Here is a 19,851-nt window from a genome sequence, read left to right as displayed (position 1 = left end):
GCATGTCCCACAAATTGTTCACCTCATGGCAAAACCAGCCCATGCAAAGTATGTGTGGTGAGAAGGTGATCCATATGTAAAAGCAGTGGATGTGTGGCAATGGCATATAGTAATGCACTCAAGGGGCAGCCTTGGCATACCGATTTGCCTAAGCTCCAGGCCTATGAGTTCTCCATCCACAATGCCCAATGCCTGGCTATCTTGATAAAGCTAGTAAACAATATTCCTCATTTTGCGACCGAAGCCCATACAACACATGGTTTCTACCACAAAGTCCCATTGGATTGTGTCAAAGGCCTTTTCAATATCTATTTGCATCAGAAGCACATCTTGTTCTATGTATTTGGTATACTCAATGCCAATGTACGCATTCGCAATGTTGTCCGTAATGTGCCTGCGAGGCACAAATCCATATTGCACCGGATGCAAACCCGTATAGAGAGAGCCCTTGAGGCGGTTAACCAGCATTTTTGCAACCAATTTGTATGCCCCACTGGCATGAGTGTGATGGGTCTCCAATCTACAAAAGACGCACAAAAGCTCTTTTTTGGAAAGAGTTTTAACATTCCATCTTCCTAGGAGAGGCGATTCCGAATTTTCCCATGCAAGATTTATCATATATAGCAACGGCATTTTCAATCAGTCCCAAAATTGCACGAAGAATTCCACCATTAGTCCATCCCAACCGGGGGCTTTCCATCTCTCCATGTCATGCAAAGCCTGCTGTAATTCTGCTTCAGCAAAGGGCATTTCCATAGCACTCGCATCATCCAAGGACAGTATTGGATGTACATGAACCAACAAGGCTTCCCTAGCGGCCTGCATTTGCAACGAAAATGGTTGTGGGGCAGCAAAGAGTGTTGCAAAGTGAGCTACATATGCATCTGCAAGTTCTTGTTTTGTGGACGTCCGTCTTCCTGTGTCCATTTTAACCCTCTTTTTCCACCATCTTTCACTCTTTTGCATACCCCATAGAGTGTTGCCATGTGCGTGAATCCAAGGTGGTGGAAGCAAATGATTATACATGCTGTAGTTATCTTATCCAAATGTAATCCCCAAGCATTGTCGGTTTGCCCTTTCACTTTGCAGTCATGCACCCTGTCATTTTCAACACAAATACAAACACTCAATGATATATCTATGAACGGACACACACACAGACTTTTGTTTGTGAAACGACGGCTTCATTAAGGATTGCATGGAACATTTATAGCTGTCCCAAGGTGGGATAGTACTACTCGAATATCAGAAACAGTGGAAAAACTCTTCCAACTGTTGAGAGGAAAGATCTCCGAGGTCAAAAGAATCTTGGAGTGAAAGGTAAAGAGACCTCCTAAAAAAAGGAACGCATATGATCTCCTCATGGCAAAAAATCAGCTGATTTCATGCATGGTGGATTGTCCACAAAGCCTAGTATCTAGTCCAGGAAAGGAATAATCTGGCGAAGGTGAAGAAAGGCGGCCAAACATCTAGAAGAATTTCCTGAGGTGGTTGTTGGAAAATCGCACTTTCAAGTGCCCTGATAGTCTGACCAAAAGAGCACGTGAAGAGGGGCATCCCCATAACAAATGAATAACCGTCTCTTGGCGATGAGAACACTTCTTGCAAGAGGTAGGTGCAATGTTTCTCTTAGCTAAGAAGGTGCCAACCCGGAGTGCACCCACAATGCATCTCCAAAAGAAAAGTCGTCGTTTGAGAGGCAATTTTCTCTTCCAACCTGTAGTCATAGAGGCCTTCTACCAGCGAAGAGGTTTGTTTACATGCCACAACTGAAGACAATGGAGGGTTAGGGTTAGGGTTTACACAGGTTCAAGCAAGCGTGGAAACCAAGAGAAGAGTGAACACGACTTCAGTATGCCTCAATAATCAAAAAGTGAAGTACAATAGCCACATGATAGTGACCCTAAAAGATAAGTGTTCACATGTCCGGCCATAAATGTGCCGGGTGGACCAAAACACTTATAAACTACATATAAGTGAAACTGAACTAAACTGGGGGAAAAAACCTCCACTAACTGAAGTAAAAAGTGCCCCAGTAACCTGCTGATGATCACTAGCACTCCTCTGGGTGCATACACAGCATAAAACCCAACAAACCCCCCTGAAGTGATATGTGATCACTGTACATCATCCACCAAAAGGAAACAAATTCAAATTTCGGACGTGGTAATGCCTTGGTGAAGATGTCTGCCACATTCTGATCTGTAGGACAGTAGATCAGACTGATATCTCCTGCCTGGAGTCTCTCCCGAACAAAATGATAGTGAATCTCAATGTGTTTCGTGCGAGCATGAAACACAGGATTCCTGGCCACAGCAATGGCACTCTGACTATCAGTATAGATAGGTGTAGGCTCCTCCATTGAAATATCCATATCAGTCATGAGACGACGCAGCCAAACACACTCAACAGTAGTAGTGTAGGCTGCTCTGTACTCTGCCTCACAAGACGAAGTGGCCACTGTGGTCTGTTTCTTGCTTAGCCAAGAAATGCATGAAGCGCCAAGGAAGAAACAATTTCCACTAGTGGAATGTCTGGTATAAAAATCACCAGCCCAATCTGAATCACTGTAAGCGTGTAACTGCATGTCACCCCCCTTAGGATAAAGCAACCCAAGAGACAAGGTACCCTGCAAATAACGGAATACACGCTTCACAGCTTGCCAATGTGAACCGTGGGCTGTGCATGAATCTGCTCAACTGAGAGACTGCATACTGAATATCTGGCCTTGTATTACACAAGTAAATGAGGCACCCAACAGCCTGAGCATATGTAGTGGCATCAAAGGAAACACTGTCATCTTGTAGTGACAGTTTCATCCCAGGCTCCATAGGAGTACTAATAGGCTTGCAATCCTGAAATTTAAACTTCTCCAGAAGTTTAGCAACATAGCGTGATTGCAACAACCCAATGCCTCTGTTATCCTGCACAAACTGTATGCCCAAATAGTAATGTACAAGGCCCAAGTCAGACATGTCCCAGACACAGCATGGGATAGCAACTCTGTAGAGGAAGTCTTGCGTGATCAGATACTGGAGTTTTCTCACCACTTCAGTGACCTGGGGCTCACGGACCTATTGCAGACCCGATTACACTCAGCCAGCATGAGCTTGTTTGGTATAGGAGACTGGCGGGCGGATCCGGTCCACACCTCAGTTGAGGCGGTGCTTCTGATTCTTCTCCATGCCGCCCCGAGGGTGCAGCCTACCTTTAGATACATATATGCAGAGGATTGGTCTCACGCCTATGCCCTGGACAGGGCGAAGGCGGAGTGGGGCTGGACACAGAGACAGGTCACCCTCTTTTTGGAGAGACTCCGCACCCGGACAGACTGTGATTATTCTCCCTCCAAGCCGGCGCCCAAGACTCACAGAGTGGAGGGCAGATCATCCGGGCCGGCCGAGAGGGGTGAGCCAGTGGAGGCTGCTTCACTTGCCATAGCTCATCCATGAGGATCCTCTCATGGAACATCCAGGGTCTCGGTGGACATCGCTGCTACATTGGTCGGGGCAGACTTCGCCAGGAGATCCAGAGGGCTCTCGTTGGAGGACCCATAGATATCCTTTTCATCCAGGAGCACCACCTTTCTGCCAGGCGTACCCGCACCTGCGGGAAGATCTTGCCAGGCAGGAGTCACACTTTTTGGTCACCGGCATATGGCTCCCAGGGGAACCAGGGTGGAGTATGCATCTCAGTCAGCGAGCAGCTTCTATCCGAGGTTGTGGACTCTGGCATTCTGGTCCAGGGTCGTGCGCAGTGGATCATCCTTCGGGTTGGGGAAGACCGCATTGGCTTCCTCAACTTCTACGCCCCTAATGGGGCGACCGGGAGAGCCGAGTTCTGGAGCACCATTAGGCAGTCCCTCCCCTTGGCAGACCACTGGTGCCTCGGAGGGGATTGCAACATGCTTGAGGATGCAGAGGATAGGATGGGGGGCAGCCAGGAGACCATTCATGGGCCGGAGCTCGCTGCCTGGGAGGAGCTAGTGCTACAGGTGAGAGGCCAGGATCCGTGGACTCTCCCGGAGTTTGGCAGGTTGCAGGGGAGTCTTTCTTTCTCGCGCTCGGATAGACGGGCCACAGGAGTTAACCTTTCCCGCATCGACAGGTTTTACATTGATGAGTGGGCCTGTGATAGAGGTGGCACAGTGGGCATACTTGCAGGCTCCTCGTTTTCAGACCACTTTCCAGTGCTTCTCCAGATCGAGGACCCCACGAGAGGAGAGCAGGGCCAGAGCGTCCGGATTCCAGATTGTCTCATAGAGGAGCCCGAGATTGCGATCAGAGTTGAGCAGGTCTGGCAGGAGCTACAGTTCAGGAGAGGATTGGCAGCCAGCGATCTTGCCAGTGGCTTGCAGGAGATCAGCCAGATGCTCAGACAGGCTGCCTTGGACCGGCTGGAGGCCTTCAGAGAGCAGGAGAGGAGCCTACGGAGGAGTCTAGCGTCCCTCCAGAGACTCCAGGAGAGGGATCCTACGAGCCCTTGGATCTCAGAGCAGATGGAGTCAGCTCGCACTGAGATCAGATCCATCGAGGAGAGGAGGGTGGAGTTCCGATTCCATGCTCGGGCTTCTTTTTGGACACAGGCTGGAGACAGAGTGACTCGAGATTTCTTTGAGGCGACAGGGCCTCGCTTCAGACGAGAGGGTCTCAGGCGTCTTCGTCAGGCTGATGGCCAGGTTGTGGTGGATCCCCCTAGGGTTCGGGCTATAGCCACAGATTTTTACAGGGATCTTCTCTCTGCTGAGCCAGCAGACGACAGGGTGAGAGAGGCTCGGGAGGCAGTCTGGAGCTTCACGAGACCGGTTGTGCCGGCCCATTTGCAGCACTCCCTTCTCTCCCCCTTCTCGGATACAGAACTGGAGGAGGCTCTTCAGGCATTACCTCGGGGCAAATGCCCAGGAGAGGACGGTCTTTCGGTGGCTTTCTTCCAGAGGTACTGGGGCCTCTTACATAGGGGCTTCAGATTGGCATTCCAGGAGATTATGGAGTCAGGAGTCATGCCGGACAGCATGGCAGAGGGGTTGATCCACTTGATCCCCAAAGAGGGAGGAGACAGACTGGAGATTAGACAGTGGAGACCGATCACCTTGCTAGGCACGGCCTACAAGGTCCTAGCTAAGGCGATCAGCAGGCGGCTTCAGCCTCACCTTCCGGACATCATCCACTCCACGCAGACAGGCTTCATCCAGGATAGGAGCATTCTGGATAACATTTTCTCTTTCTGGGAGGCTACGGCTCTGGCTAGATTTCGACAGGAGGATCTGGCAGTGCTCCTTCTCGACTTCGAGAAGGCATAAGATCGGGTGGACTGGGCCTTCTTGGAAGGCACTATGGAGAGGATGGGCTTCCCCCCTCAGTGGATCCGTGGGGTCTCTGCACTCTACACATCGGCTCATAGCCAGGTGCTGATACAGGGCGTGCGCGGAGAGAGGTTCCAGCTCTCGCGCTCGGTGCGGCAGGGGTGCCCCTTAGCGCCCTTTCTTTTTCTTTTTGTGGCGGAGGCCATGAGCACTTTTTTGACGGCATAGGATACAGGTTTGCGGGGCCTCCAGCTTCCCATCCGCACCTCGGAGGAGCTCCTAGACTCGGAGTTTGTGGATGACACTGCTGTCTATCTTCAGGGAGGTGAGGAGAACCTCAGCCGCTTCGCCTTAGCCATGGACAGGTTTTGCAGAGCCTCGGGCGCCTTGATCAACTGGCACAAGTCGTGTGGGTTGTGGGTCAGCTCTATGCCCCCCCGACTTGGAGGCCAGTTGACGGTTTTCAGTGGCTGCCCCCCGGCACTACAGTGCGTTATTTGGGATGCTATGTGGGCATTGACATATCTCCGGAGCAGCAGATAGCCCCCCTTCTTCTGAGCATTCGGAAGAAGCTTCTGTATTGGAGTACCGCTCGTTTATCTCTGGCTGGCCGAGTAGTTGTGGCCAACCAGGTTCTGCTTGCTACTATGTGGTACATCACTTCTTGCTGGGCCATCTCTCGGGCGTGCATTGGCCAGGTGTGCAGAGGCTCATCAGGAACTTTCTTTGGTCCGGTGGCGACGGGCAGCCCGCCAGGGCCAAGGTGGCATGGGCGGTGATCACTCAGCCGAGGGAGAGAGGCGGCCTGGGCATTGTTGATCCTATTTGCCAAAGCCGAGCATTGCTTGGCAAGTTGGTAGTTCGTGGCCTCCTGCCAGGCGCTGAGCCGTGGAAGGAGTTTCTTGTTTCCAGGATGCTCAGCCGCACCCCTTCTCTTAGCGGCCCCTGGAACCCCAGCATCAGGTGGATCTTTACAGAGCAGCGATCCAGAGGAGTGGGCCTTGGCTTCGAGGAGCGTTTTGCAGCTAGCCTTCTGAGGGCCTGGGCGCATCTGAGGCCGTCACTCTTCCAGACTCCCTCGGGCACCGATGACGAGCGCGTGAGGCAGCCTTTGATCTGGAACCCCTTGATTCGTCTCCCCAGTGGCCATATGGTTGGATCGCGTTCTCACGTGTCGTGGGGCCCTCTGAGCTCTGGCCCAGCCCAGTCCCTAGACGACTGGATAGGTTTTCAGCAGCTGCCTCTAGAGGCTCAGGACAGGAGACTCAGTGGGATGAGGGGCAGGGAGTTGATGAGACAGGACATTGAGGCGGCCATCCCCCGGGAGTGGCGGACCCCAGTACAGGACCCTCCACCTCCACAGTGGATGGGTGTCTTCACTCGGCATGAGATCCTTCTAGCGGTCTGCGGCACAGCGGAGAGAGTCGCCCCACTCACTTTCGAGGTGGGAGAGGGTGGCCAGCTTCAGAGGACACGACTAGATTTGGATGGGCTCCAGGGATGTATTCTTCAGAGGGTGCGGGTGGTCGGCTTTCATCAGAGACAGTGGCATGTAGACCCCTCTCCGGCCTCGATAGGGGAGGACTGTTCTTGGAGATTATGGGCTTGGGACAGCAGGCCTCTTATTCGCCTTCAGTGGGATCCAGGTGAGTGGTTTTGGCGAGATCCCTACTTGGCCCCTACCAGCCCAGGCATCCCCTTTTTTCAGTACACAGCGAGGCTGGGGCGGAGGATTCAGAGACACAGGATAGCGAGCACCCCGGCGGCGGCCGAGCATTGGCGGCGACAGGGGCTCTCCCCTGCCTTTCTTAGGGACTTCTGGCAGCGCCTTTGGGCCAGCTTCCGGCCCCGGAAGGTGACGCTGTTTCTCTGGCTCACAGCGCATAGAGGACTGGCTGTGGGGGCTTGGCTAGCTTTCGGCAGTCACCCAGCGTCCTGCCCTCGGTGCGGCCATGCACACGAGTTGCAGCGGCACTGCTTATGGGATTGCCCACAGGCACAGCAGGTCTGGCAGCGCGCTCTCAGGATGGTTTTTGCAGGCTCACCAGGTGAGATGCTGGTGACGTGGGGTGCGGTGGCTTGGGCCACGGACAGCGGCCCGGCCCTTGGATATGAGGACGTCCCTGGCAGTGCGACCATCCAGGTCTCTGACAGGGCGATGGCGGCGGTTCCGACGCCAGACTTCTCTTCGGCAGCCCCTCAGGAGGGGGTTGGGCACAGATGGGAGTTGATCAGCAGCATGACGGCTTGGCACATTTGGAGAGCCCGATGCAGGGAGGCCATTGACCGCCAGGCGACTCCACCGGCGGAGGTCATACAGGCCCTCTGGGTGGACATCATTCACACCTTGAGAGGTCACTGGGGGAAACTCCAGGGCGACTCGGATCGCATGAGAGGGCGCCGCAAGGCTTTCCTCCGCACTTGGCAGCCTGGCCCTTTCCTCACCGCGAGGGGCGAGGATGTCACTTGGCACTACAGGCCTCCAGTTTGGCTTTTCTCACCTCCCACATGTACTACTAGGTAGCCCCCCCCAGAGAGCGGCCAGCCACGGGGGTGGAGCTCAGGAGTTCATTTTTTATCCCTCCTTGCGAGGTGAGCTTTGTAGCCTTATGGCGTTTTCTCATTAACTAATAGAAGGAACTTTTTTCCGGAAAAAAAAAAAAAAAAAGTCAGACATGTCAAATGTCTGTTGCAGTATCTCCTTAAAAGCTGCAATTTTGTCATCATTTGATCCCATGAGCAAGAGATCATCCACATAAAGACTGATGACCAGCAGATCTGTCTCTTCTTTCTTCACATACAAAGTGGCCTCTGATGGACTGTTCACAAATCCCTGAGTGAGTAGAAAAGCATCTATTTTTGCATACCAAGCTCGTGGAGCTTGTTTCAAACCATACAAGGCCTTTTTCAGCCTGCATACTTTCCCCTCATGACCATGTTCTGCAAATCCCATGGGCTGAAATACATAAACTTCCTCCTCGAGGTCCCCATGTAGGAATGCAGTCTTTATGTCCAACTGGTGAACAACCCAACCACAATGTGCAGCCAATGCAATGACACACCTAAGTGTCGACATACGGGATGTAGGAGCAAATGTCTCCTCATAATCAATGCCCTTCTTCTGTGCATAGCCCTTTCCAACTAGACGGGCTTTGTACCTGTCAATGGATCCATCTGCATGTCTTTTCAACTTATAGACCCATTTAGTACCAATGGCTTTCTTGCCTTTGGGCAGATCAACCAAATCCCATGTTTGATTCTTTTTAATAGAATCAATCTCATCTTGCATGGCTTTGTTCCAATGCACATTATCTCGTGCATCCACAAATGAATCAGGCTCATCATCATCCTGTAAACTGGCTGCCATAACCAGATTCAAATCCATGATGTGTGCATGCTCATTGGTCCTTGTTTCCCTACGAGTACGACCAGCAAGAGGACCCTCTAAATGGCTGTCCTATAATGTCCTCAAATACCATCTAGGTATATGTCTGACCTGTGGTGCCAGCTGTCCCATATTTGGTTCAGCTTCTGGCTCATTTGGCTGCTGAATTTCTGTGTGAAGAACCACCATCACCTGAATTTTGATTTGCACTCTTTGGCTGAGATTTTCCTTTCCCCTTTTGACCTGTAGTAAATGCTTGTTCAGCATTTGTGTTCATATTCATATTCTTCCTCATTTGCTCCTCTTGTAATAAGAGAGCAACAAGTTCCTGATACTTGAGGGGTTCAACAGCATTCCTCATGCTGAGGTTCAAAGAGGTATGGAAAGCCAAGTAAGATCTTGGCAAAGAGTGCAAGATGGTGGACACAAGCTGTGTCTCAGGAATAATCTCATCCACATTGATGAGTTGCTCTCTCAAATCCTGCAGCTTGTTTAAGTGGCTAGACATATCATCTCCTTCATTCATTTTCTGATTTTCCAGCTCTCTTTTCAAAAATGAGATCCTAGCCTCATTACGAGCAGCATACATCTGCTCCAAAGTCACCCATGCATTCTGTGAAGAGCCAGCTGAACGAATATGAGGTATAATGGACCTCTGAACTGACAATGCAATGAGTGACAAAGCTTGTGCATCCCTGGCATCCCATGTCTTTTGAGCATTTGTTCTCTGAACAGGCAATGGCTGTCCTGGAGCCTGTACCTGTTGTCCTCGTCCACGAGCACCCCCTTGGGGAGGAGTCTCTGGAGCCAATGGACCTGGACGTGGTTCATCACCACTAACAAAATCCCAAAGACCTTTTGCCACAAGCACATTTTTCAGCATAAAACTCCACAAGGAGTAGTTCGTGCCATCCAATTTGTCTTCCTTAGACAAATATGTGAATACATCACTTTGCTGTTGATTTGCCATTATGCTTTACGCACAATGTTGTACCTGTTTACCAAAAAACCCAATAGCAGAAACCCTGATAATAACTGTACTCCACTGAATACAGTTCACCCAAATCTGCCTGCACTCTCAATCCTCTGAATGTGCAACTCAATGCACCAATGACTGAGTAGAGCAGCAAATGGCGTACACAATGCCAAAATGCCCCAAAAATACCCAAATTTGCTGCACCCAAACTGTGCAAAAAACCTGTATATTTCCTTGCTAGAAAATCTGTCTGTTGTGCCTGTATATTTTCACAGAGAAAATAAAAATGCCCAAAAACTGAATTTTAATGCTTACCACTGAATGACTGTGTAGCTTGTGGTATTTCTGCAGGTACTGATCACCAAAGTGCAAGTACAGATTACTGTACTTCACAGGACTGATGTAGGTCGAAGTACTGTGCAGGTAGCGCTTACTGTACGGGCAGGTCCAGTATTGTGTTGGGCGAGCAGGTTCACGTCAGGCACGTCAGGTGCAGTCGCCAGGTGTGTACAGTCGCCAGGTACAGTCGCCTGGTACGGAAGCAAGTGTACGGGCAGCAGGTGATGGTGGCTGCGCTTGACTGTACGGGCTGAAGGCGGCGCAGTACAGTAGTTGTAGGCGACGTGCAGTACCCGACTGAAGGCGACCAGGTACAGAAGTTGTAGGCGGCGCAGTCTGGATGTACGGGCAGCAGGCGCACAGCTGTAGCTGAAGGCGGCGCACAATGGGTGTACGGGCAGCAGGCGCACAGCTGTACGGCGCTCAGAAGTACGGGCAGAAGGTACTGAAGCTGCTGTACGGCGCACAGATGTACGGACAGCAACAGTACTTGTACGGCGCAGTGTACGGGCAGTGCAAGGCAGAGCTTCAATGCTCTGATACCAATTGAAGACAATGGAGGGTTAGGGTTAGGGTTTACACAGGTTCAAGCAAGCATGGAAACCAAGAGAAGAGTGAACACGACTTCAGTATGCCTCAATGATCAAAAAGTGAAGTACAATAGCCACATGATAGTGACCCTAAAAGATAAGTGTTCACATGTCCGGCCATAAATGTGTCGGGTGGACCAAAACACTTATAAACTGCATATAAGTGAAACTGAACTAAACTGGGGGGAAAAAACCTCCACTAACTGAAGTAAAAAGTGCCCCAGTAACCTACTGATGATCACTAGCACTCCTTTGGGTGCATACACAGCATAAAACCCAACAACAACTCATTTGCATGTGTTTGTATCCAAGATGGAGGGAGCATAATTTTATAAGCTCTAGCTGCCGTGAGGTGATGGAAAGAGAAAGGAGAGTAACTTGGAAGCTACCTATTGAATGTCCAGTCTCTTAATCTTTCCTCCTCCTCAAGTGGAGGCACTGGCTGAAAATCTTGCAATATAGAAATTACTTCATGCCATACATGCATGTGATGCATACACCGATTGTATCTTCTGACAACTTGCGGAAAGGAGGATACATTGCCTTGAGCATCAACAACATCATCAACTAAGTGTACACCAAAGTTGGAGAGGAATAATTCTTTTTTGGGTTGTAGTGCAGTCAATGAGTGCTAAAAAGCCCTACTCCAATGAATACTTTCTTTTCTGTAATATGCAGCGGAAGTCTTTGTATTGGAGGATCTTGTCACACAAATGCTCACACCGTCTTCTGTAACCTGAGTTTCGTGAGTTTAGCAATCCACTTTAATACTTCAAACTTTAAAGAGATATGAGAGAGAGATATGAGAACTGTACACTAGATTGGGTCCCAAGTTACCCACGAAGGGCCCCCTATCTCCCGATAACGAGATAGTATTTGCTTTATTACTTTAGAGAGAATGACTGTGGGCTGCTGTAAATAAGCCAAACGCAAGATCTCGGAGGATCGGAAGCCTGGCTGGACTATACACGGCTGTAGAAACACCTCGATGAACTGATCTCGAGCCTATGCACTCTTCCCAAGGGCATGAGGAAGGGCTGCACACCTGAGGCTGAGAAAGGACTGCGGTGGACTGTTCTAAGCTATGTAGATATGCTGAAAATGCTTATGAATGATATGTTACCTTCACCAGATGATTGTAGCATGTATGGATGATGCACAGAAGGCGGGGTACTGTTGCAATACTGAAAACTGCTGTAGATCTGCAAACTGTAGGGCTGAAACGCAGACTGTAGGGCTGTAGATCACAAACGCAGGTCTGTACGGATTGAATAGCGGCTGCTGGTGATATGGGCTCAAACGCAGAGCGTAAACTGCTGTCTTGGGGCCTGGAGGGGTGCTGTATGCAGGCGCCTATGGCTGTAGGGACTGAACTGCTGCGTTAAGGTACTGATTGGCTGCGCCTTATGACTGTAGGGACTGTACTGCTGCTGAACTGCTGTGTAAGACTGCTGACTGAAGCAAACCCTGGTCCTCAAAGGCTGGAGAAGCAAACGCACAAGCTTCAAGAGGGATGGATTAGTCTAGGCTGAAGGCGGAATGCTCCTAATGCTGAGGATCAAGGCGCCTAGCTTTCTGAAGACTGAATGAATGTCTAAGCCCTATCCAAGCCTATTTATACCAACTAGGGGCTGGTCAAGTTGGCTGGTCATTTATTTAATAAATTTTATATTTATAAATGACAATAAATGCTAAATAAATACCATAATATATGGGAAAAATACTAGATAAATCCTAGTAAACTCCCCAAGGCTTCTGAGATGTTCTAAATGATGCACAAGCATATGAATGCATATTATGCAGGATGCAGAGTGCTTTCTGATGCAAACCCTAAGGCTTCTACTGACTCTACATGCATGAATGATTCTCTCCAAGTGGGTTAAGGGACTTGACTGACTGACTAACCCGCTAAGGCTGACATAGCTCGTGCGTGACTTATCCTGGACTGAGGATGTACAATGGGGTCACGGCATACGACAAATATCATCCTACTGGGTTCTAATAATGTACAAATGTTGCACTGTTGATGATGAGCCATCTTGTCACCATGCACTGAGTGCAGAGTGCATGTGACATTTTCACAAAGAGTTGCCTCTATCTAGAGGTCTTCCCGGCCAAGAAAGATGACAAAGAAGCATTTGCCACTCATGTATAAGCATGGTGGAATAAGGGCTGTTCAAGATCTGGCCTTCAAATCTTCCAAATATGACACGTTGGTGGGAAACTATCCAATCCCCAAAAGCTTTTATTTTCATTGTCGCAATCAGATGTGCCAGCATCAAAAGTCCAAGGTTTGCTTTTGGTGAAGGAATTCAAAAGGTAGAGTTGCCTTTCTTGCAATGACATGGTAGCGAATACTGAGTATATTTAAGCCTCCATGCATTTTGGAAGTGCATACAAGTTCTTTTTTGAGCAATCTAACAGCCTCCATATCTGTTTTTGTCCACCATAAACATTCTAAAGCTTTGGATATGAAACTGTCAATATCCTTATTTGACCAAGGCACAAGAGGCAAGTGGAACTGAACGTAGACCATGATGACAATACGCAGCCGTACATGCAATGGCCATGTCGACAGTTTCCAATACTCAATCTTGTGATTCAACTTATCCATAACCCATTGCCTTTCTTGCTTGAGAGACACTTTCCATCCGATAGGATATCCAAGATGCCTTAGTATCCTGTCTGGAGGCAATATGAAACCTGGCCAAAGAATGGAATGCTAGTCACATTCTTTAAGAGGCAACAGCTTCAACTTAGCAAAATTAATCTTCAATCCAACAGCTAATCCATATAGCTTCAACGCTTCAATGATTGCATTGACATCATGTCGTGTGCTCCTAGGAAAGAAGAAGGAATAATCTGCATACGCTCGACTAACAAATTGACTAGCTCCTTTAATGTCAATACCATGTAGCCTCCCTTCTACAATCCAATTGTCCATGTACAAGAGCAATGTTATCCATGAGTAGGTATCGCATAAAGCAAGGCACTCAGCGGACATCCATGTCTCATGGATCATCCAAGCTTCCATGGAGTAGAGAGTTCATTTCCAATAATACATTGGGTTGTCCCTTCCTCGTACAGCCAATATACGGTATTCCTCATTTTTGGACCAAAACCCATTATGTCCACCATTACTTGAGCTATGAATTGCCATTGAACTGTGTGAAACACCTTTTCAATATCTATTTGCATTATGAGTACATCTTGATTCATGTATTTAGCATATTTAATGCCTATGTAGGCGTTTGCAATGTTATCCATGATTTGTCGCCTAGACACAAATCCATATTGAGAAGGGTGCAGCCCATCATGAAGGACATATTTCAATCTCTTGACCAGCAGTTTAGCAACTAGCTTGTAAATGATAGGCATAAGGATGATGGGTCTCCAATCTGTAAGTTTATGACATAGTTGTTTTTTAGGGAGCAAATGCACGAGCCCTTGCTTCCAAGAACCTGGGAGCACACCACAGTGGCAACAAATATTAATCATATAAAGTACTTCATTTTTGAGTGAATCCCAATACTCAAGAAAGAACTCTACTGTAAACCCATCCCAGCTAGGAGATTTCGATTTCCCTAAACCACGCAGGGCATCATGCAACTCTTCCTCTGTAAAAGACACTTCCATTTCCAACGCTTTCTGAGGTGTAACAATTTGGTTAACCTACTGCAAAAAAGAACATGACGTGCATGTAGGGTTTGCTGCGATGGCTGTGTAGGGGCAGCAAAAAGGTTCAATACTTGTGTCTCTAAGTGATGTTTATTTGGAGTCCATTGCACATTGTCCTTTCTGTGTCTATGAATGGATTGACTCTACCTGGAAGAGTATACAAATTCTTAAAGAAGACTTTTGAAGAGAAACCTTTATCCTTGAGATATTTTTGTCTTGCCCTAATTTGCCATTTTTGAAGTTTCCTAGTATCTGGTATCATTGCGCTTCAAGTAATTTTGGGCCTCTAGAAGGTCACCTTGCTCTGCTCCTAAGCATCCAGTCTCCTATATTGACTATACTCTATCAATAATTGTATTGTTGATTTTGCAATCAACACATTTTGCCTGATTTGAAGTTTGCATAGAGAAGTCTATGGACATAGTGCAAGTAAAGGCATCACACTCATCTGCATTTAGCATATACCATCAATCCAATCTGGCCCAGTAGTCATTCACTGCATTGTGATGGAAGATATATCCTTTTTGGGTAGGCATTAGATGCTTCCACAAGTGACACGTTTTCGTGCTTCGAAGTACATTTTGCTATGTCCTTTTCTCAAAAGCAATCATGTGTGATATGTGAGAGTTATTGTCTTCATACTCTGGTGAATTATTGAGGTCCCCACATAAAAAAGCATTTGTGACCCATGGATATGCTTGCAATTGTTGCGGAGTTGCAGATGTTTGCGAAGCATATACAGTTATATTTCACCATTCACCATACATTGAATGATCATCCATCTGCCTTGAGAATCATTATAGGCTAGTTGAGGCTCTAGCTCATGCCTAACCAAAATGGTAGCACCAGAAAAAGCATGATTACCAGCATAAAAGATACGAAAACCTGCAAAGCAACCTTCCCTCCAAGCAAAGGAATGTTGGTTGTGTTCTTGCAAGCAAACTATGTGCGGTTGAGTTCTATGTATGTAAGCCCAAACCAGCCTCCATTTATTTATTTGACAGACGCCTTGTACATTATATGTCAAACATCTAAGTGGTATATACATATTACATGTTTTGTAATGGAAGCAACAACTCTTAAGGTTCCACAAACATGGTTGCCTGGCTCCCGGCATAGCCATGCTCAACATTAACCATAGCATCTGAATCACTCGCATTTCCAGGCTCATGCGCAAAATTTGCAAGTAGCAGTGTTTGGGTTTGTTCATATAATGGATCAGCCCTCACAACTGCTTACCATTCATCGGGCGCAGCTGGCATACGACCCAGGAAGAACAAGACAACCGCCTTCTCGGCCAAACCTAGAACTCAAGCGATCAAAGCCTCGCCAGGAATATTGACTGTGAAAGATGGTAGCGGATTGTCTGCCCATGCACGCTTAATCTCTGAGAAACCTTCCTGTAAAATGTTTGCAAAACGCTGCACAGCTGAATCATCAAAGGAATGATTGCTAAGGTCTGAGGTTGAGACACCTGAAGCTTTCATCTTCTTAGATCTACCATAAACATGGAGAACTTCAGAGGAACCACCAAGAAGCTTCACTGTGCATAGGATTCCATTCTGAGCTTCACTGTACACAGACCCTCTCTCTCTCTCACACACACACACACACACACTCAGAAAGGGATGTACAGAGAAGAGAAATGAAAGGAAGTAGAAGACGGGAGATGCTGCAGATCAGAGGGGTCGCAGGACAGAGGATGCAGGTGCACAGCAGGTCGCACATCAAACACACAAGCCGCAGCTCGACAGGTCATAGGTCGCAAGTCAGAGGCGTGCAGGTGGCACAGGCACACACAGGCGAACAGGTGAAGGCCACACAGGTAGCAGCTCGCACAGGCACACACAAGCGAAGGTTGCACAGGCGCACAGGCGAAGGTCGCACAGGTCAGCAGCTCACACTACGAAACCACACACACACACACAGCAGGGACGAAGAGACAGAGGGCAACCAATGATCACAACACACACATACACACAAGAACTGAGGATGGGCAGAACCAGAAGCGGCGACTAAGAAACCTTCCAGCAAAGGGGAGGCAGGGGAGGCCAGCCAGCAGCAGAAGCATTCGACAGCCAGCAAGTACAGGCAACTGCCAACAGGCGGGTAACGAGGACGATGGACCGGAAGAACAGGCGAATGGCCAGCAGGAGGTGGGTAGGATTTAGCACCAGCAGCAGGCGGGTAGGTTCAGCGTCAGCTTGCAGGTAGGAAGCAGCGCCAACAGGAACAGGTTGATGTCAAATAGGAACAGGTCGACAGCCAGCAGGCACGAGAAGTTTGCGAGCAGACCAGCAGATAAACGAGCAACCAAGCTCAACACCATGCCAACACACACAAAAACACACACACACACACACACCCGACCACACACACACACTCAATGATATATCTATGAATGGTCAGTCACACTCTTTTTTTTTTGGTAAAAACCAAAGGGCGCACACATATGCACGCACCCACAGACGTGCACACACACAATCGGAATTCACCATGGATAGAACCTCGAGAAACACAACATCGTGTCTTCTTGTACTGAGTCACACACAAACACCCAATGATACATCGATGGATGGTTGCACTATGAATGATCACTTTAAAAGAACAATACATTGCTAAACACGATAACACGAAGTTGCTAACTAATAGGGCTTACAAAGAATGAGGAGTTTCTTGCAAATTAAACAGGATTATCCATGACACAGAGACAAAATATCCACATTATTGTGAGAGTTCCCCACCAGTGTCTCACACTAGAAATTGTGCTTAATCTCATTACCCTACAATGTTTTTATAGTCAACTATTGAATTCTATCAACATAAAGACATGCTCAGTTAAAAATCACAATACCTTCACACATTCAAGTGGAGCTACCACTGTTCTAGATAAAGCAGCAGAGGCAGCCCCAGCAACAAGATGTCTTAAAACCTTCTGCTTTGGTCTGCGCTGACCTAATTGTCCCATCTTGTAATACCTTCCTACAAAATGGGGTTGAGAAACAGCTAGTTAATTTTGGAGACAAAATCTCCGTTGAAGTGTAACACATTGAAGCAATCTTTAGATCGAAGAAACGCCCCCTTTCTTAGCATTTATGAGCAATACTAGCCAAGCATACATTGCTTTTTGAAAAGTCTAATTAAAAAACATGAGATTTATGAAAAACAAAATACCAACGGACAAAGGAAATGAGGTATCAACATCGCCAAGATCAATTACAGCTCTTCCCCAGATTTCAAAGGGATCCCTCAAGTCTTTTAGACTTGAAAGCATCAGAAGTTCCCTATCAATAAACGATACACTCATTATGTCAAAAGCCAAGCAGAACAAACCAGGAGGCCGTACGCTGTTGAAGTAAATAACCAAACAAAACCTGAACTCCGCAAAATCTAACACTTGGCCATCATGGTAAAAGCCCCGTGACCTTGAAATGCCTCCTCTTACATGGAATCTGCTGACCATTTTTTCGATATCCTTGTCTGCAAGCCTATGCTCTCATTCCAAAAGGAAAGACAGTATTACACTTAATCAATCTTGTCAATTAAGATCATAACTTGGACACAATCACAACAAACAAAAACATGCTTACATTTATAACTCATTACACACAATGCTTTATCAAACTTGACAAGGTGCTTGCAAAGAGAGCTAGAATTTTGATTCAAAGAATATTCACCCTTCAATGAGCTGAGAAAAATGGTAAAATTTCATCGCCCCCACAGAAGACCTCTCTTATGCTACAACAACGTTTTGGTAAAGAGTCTTATTTCAGACCTTCCAGTCTTAAAAAGTCCAAGCACATAATTGCCACTTTTATACCTCTGATACTGTTTTTGTATGATTAAGTTACACAATAAGTCAAACTGTGCACATATTTGTAAAACATTTCAAGCGTCTTCAAATTAAAACCACAAGCTCACATTGTGGCAGCATTCCTTGTAGTGATTATTATTCGGTTGGAAATTTAAGTTCTCTGAAACAGACAGAATGGACAATGTAAAGATTAGAATCAAACCTTCACCTCTGTAATCTGTGCAGCTTCCAGACTCCAAAACGTTTGGCCATACATTTGGACCAAGTACAATGTGTCATAAGAATACCTCCTCCTATCCTATGCATGGCCGGATATGGAAAAACCACTCAATACAAGAACCAAACCTTCTCAAGCCATCCAAAGATCATCTTGCCTTGAAATTGGGCTATCGAGCGTCCAGGCTTTCAACCACCACTACTCACTACAGGTGTCACCAGCCTCGGCATTTCCCCGTATGAAAGGAGTCTGGTGGACTCCAGGATGTCTAAATATTTGGAAAGTACAAGCTTTGGGAATGGGGGATTATCCTAGAATACAAAGGACCACACTCCTAAAATTTAGGAGAGTTGCTATTTTTGGCTCGACTCTGATGGAAATTCTATTCGCGTCATTACATCTGGAACTGCGCAGATACCAAGAGTTGGCTAAGTGCCTATGACAGAATGTCTACTAGTTGGGATATTTTTAGAGGTAAAGATTATGGGAGAACCCATCTCTTAAATTGGGACATGTGGCAAGAAAGTGGATCAAAGTGAGACAAGTGGCCTCACACTTGTCTCAGAAAGTGGATCAAAGTGAGATGAGTGGCCTCACACTTGTCACTCCAGCTATTGTGTGGCTCTCCACTTGTCATTGTAGCCATTTTGGCTCATGGGAGGCCCTAATCTATAAATTGGAGCCCTCTCTCGTCATTAATGAAGGCTCTCTTGATGCACACTGGCCTCTACCACCGTTACAGGCTGCCCTAATAATGGCTACTCTCTTTCTCTCTCTCTTGAAGGCTGCCCATGAAGAATACCAGCTGTTGGAGACTGTTTTGGAGGCTTCCATCGTGAAAAAATACTGAAGGCAAGGGTATTTAATCATTTATTATGATTTCTAGCCATTGTACTTGTTTGTACCAGCCCTTGTACCTACTGTACCAACCACAATACTGGCTATATCAGTCCTTGACTTATTGTACCTATTGTACCAACCATTGTACCGGTTGTACCAGCTTTTGTACTACTTGTACCAGCCACTGTACCTACCGTACCTATTGTACCAACATTTGTACCTACTGCTCGTTGTACCTACTATACCAGCATTTGTACCTATTGTACCAACATTGTACCTATTGTACCAGCATTTGTACCTATTGTACCTACTGTACCAACATTTGTACCAACATTGTACCTATTGTACCAGCATTGTACCTACTACGTATTGTACCAGCATTTGTACCTATTGCTCGCTGTACCAACCACTATACCTATTGTATCAACCACAGTACATGCTATACCGGCTGAATGGAGAGTTGTACTTGCTCTACCAACTCTATTGCATGAAGACCCATGGTTTTTCGGGAAGAATCAGTACCCACACGGAGGTATATGGATTATATTGTTGGTTCAGCATTTCTACAGCCTGTGTTCCGGCTCGGTTGCCTCGTGTTGGGTTGTGTTATGGCATTTTTATATGGATAATCCGGCATCTCCCGTGGGGAGAGTAAGGCCCTCAAAGCTTGTAGGTGATATTATTCTCCTTTGGTAATAAAATACTCCAAG

The 19,851-nt window shown here is 47.3% G+C and overlaps 1 protein-coding gene across 3 annotated transcripts in view; it reads right to left on the bottom strand.

The window, feature by feature from the left end:
• LOC147632871 (uncharacterized) overlaps window positions 1-19,851 on the bottom strand; it is a 117,804-nt gene that overhangs the window by 50,968 nt on the left and 46,985 nt on the right. For all 3 annotated transcript variants that reach the window (XR_015267241.1, XM_086807775.1, XM_086807776.1), the window contains exons 5-7: window positions 17,645-17,758; window positions 17,445-17,554; window positions 17,125-17,252 (exon numbers count right to left, since the gene is read on the bottom strand). Coding sequence is in view for 2 of the 3 variants with exons in the window: in XM_086807775.1 (XP_086663901.1) it covers window positions 17,125-17,252; window positions 17,445-17,554; window positions 17,645-17,758 (352 nt within the window). In the remaining variant the exon portion in view is untranslated. The remainder of the gene's footprint in view (window positions 1-17,124; window positions 17,253-17,444; window positions 17,555-17,644; window positions 17,759-19,851) is intronic.

This window comes from Cibotium barometz, chromosome 13, assembly GCF_041138505.1.
Source record: "Cibotium barometz isolate CiBa-2024 chromosome 13, ASM4113850v1, whole genome shotgun sequence".
Taxonomy (NCBI): domain Eukaryota; kingdom Viridiplantae; phylum Streptophyta; class Polypodiopsida; order Cyatheales; family Cibotiaceae; genus Cibotium; species Cibotium barometz.
This window is presented reverse-complemented; position numbering and strand designations above follow the sequence as displayed.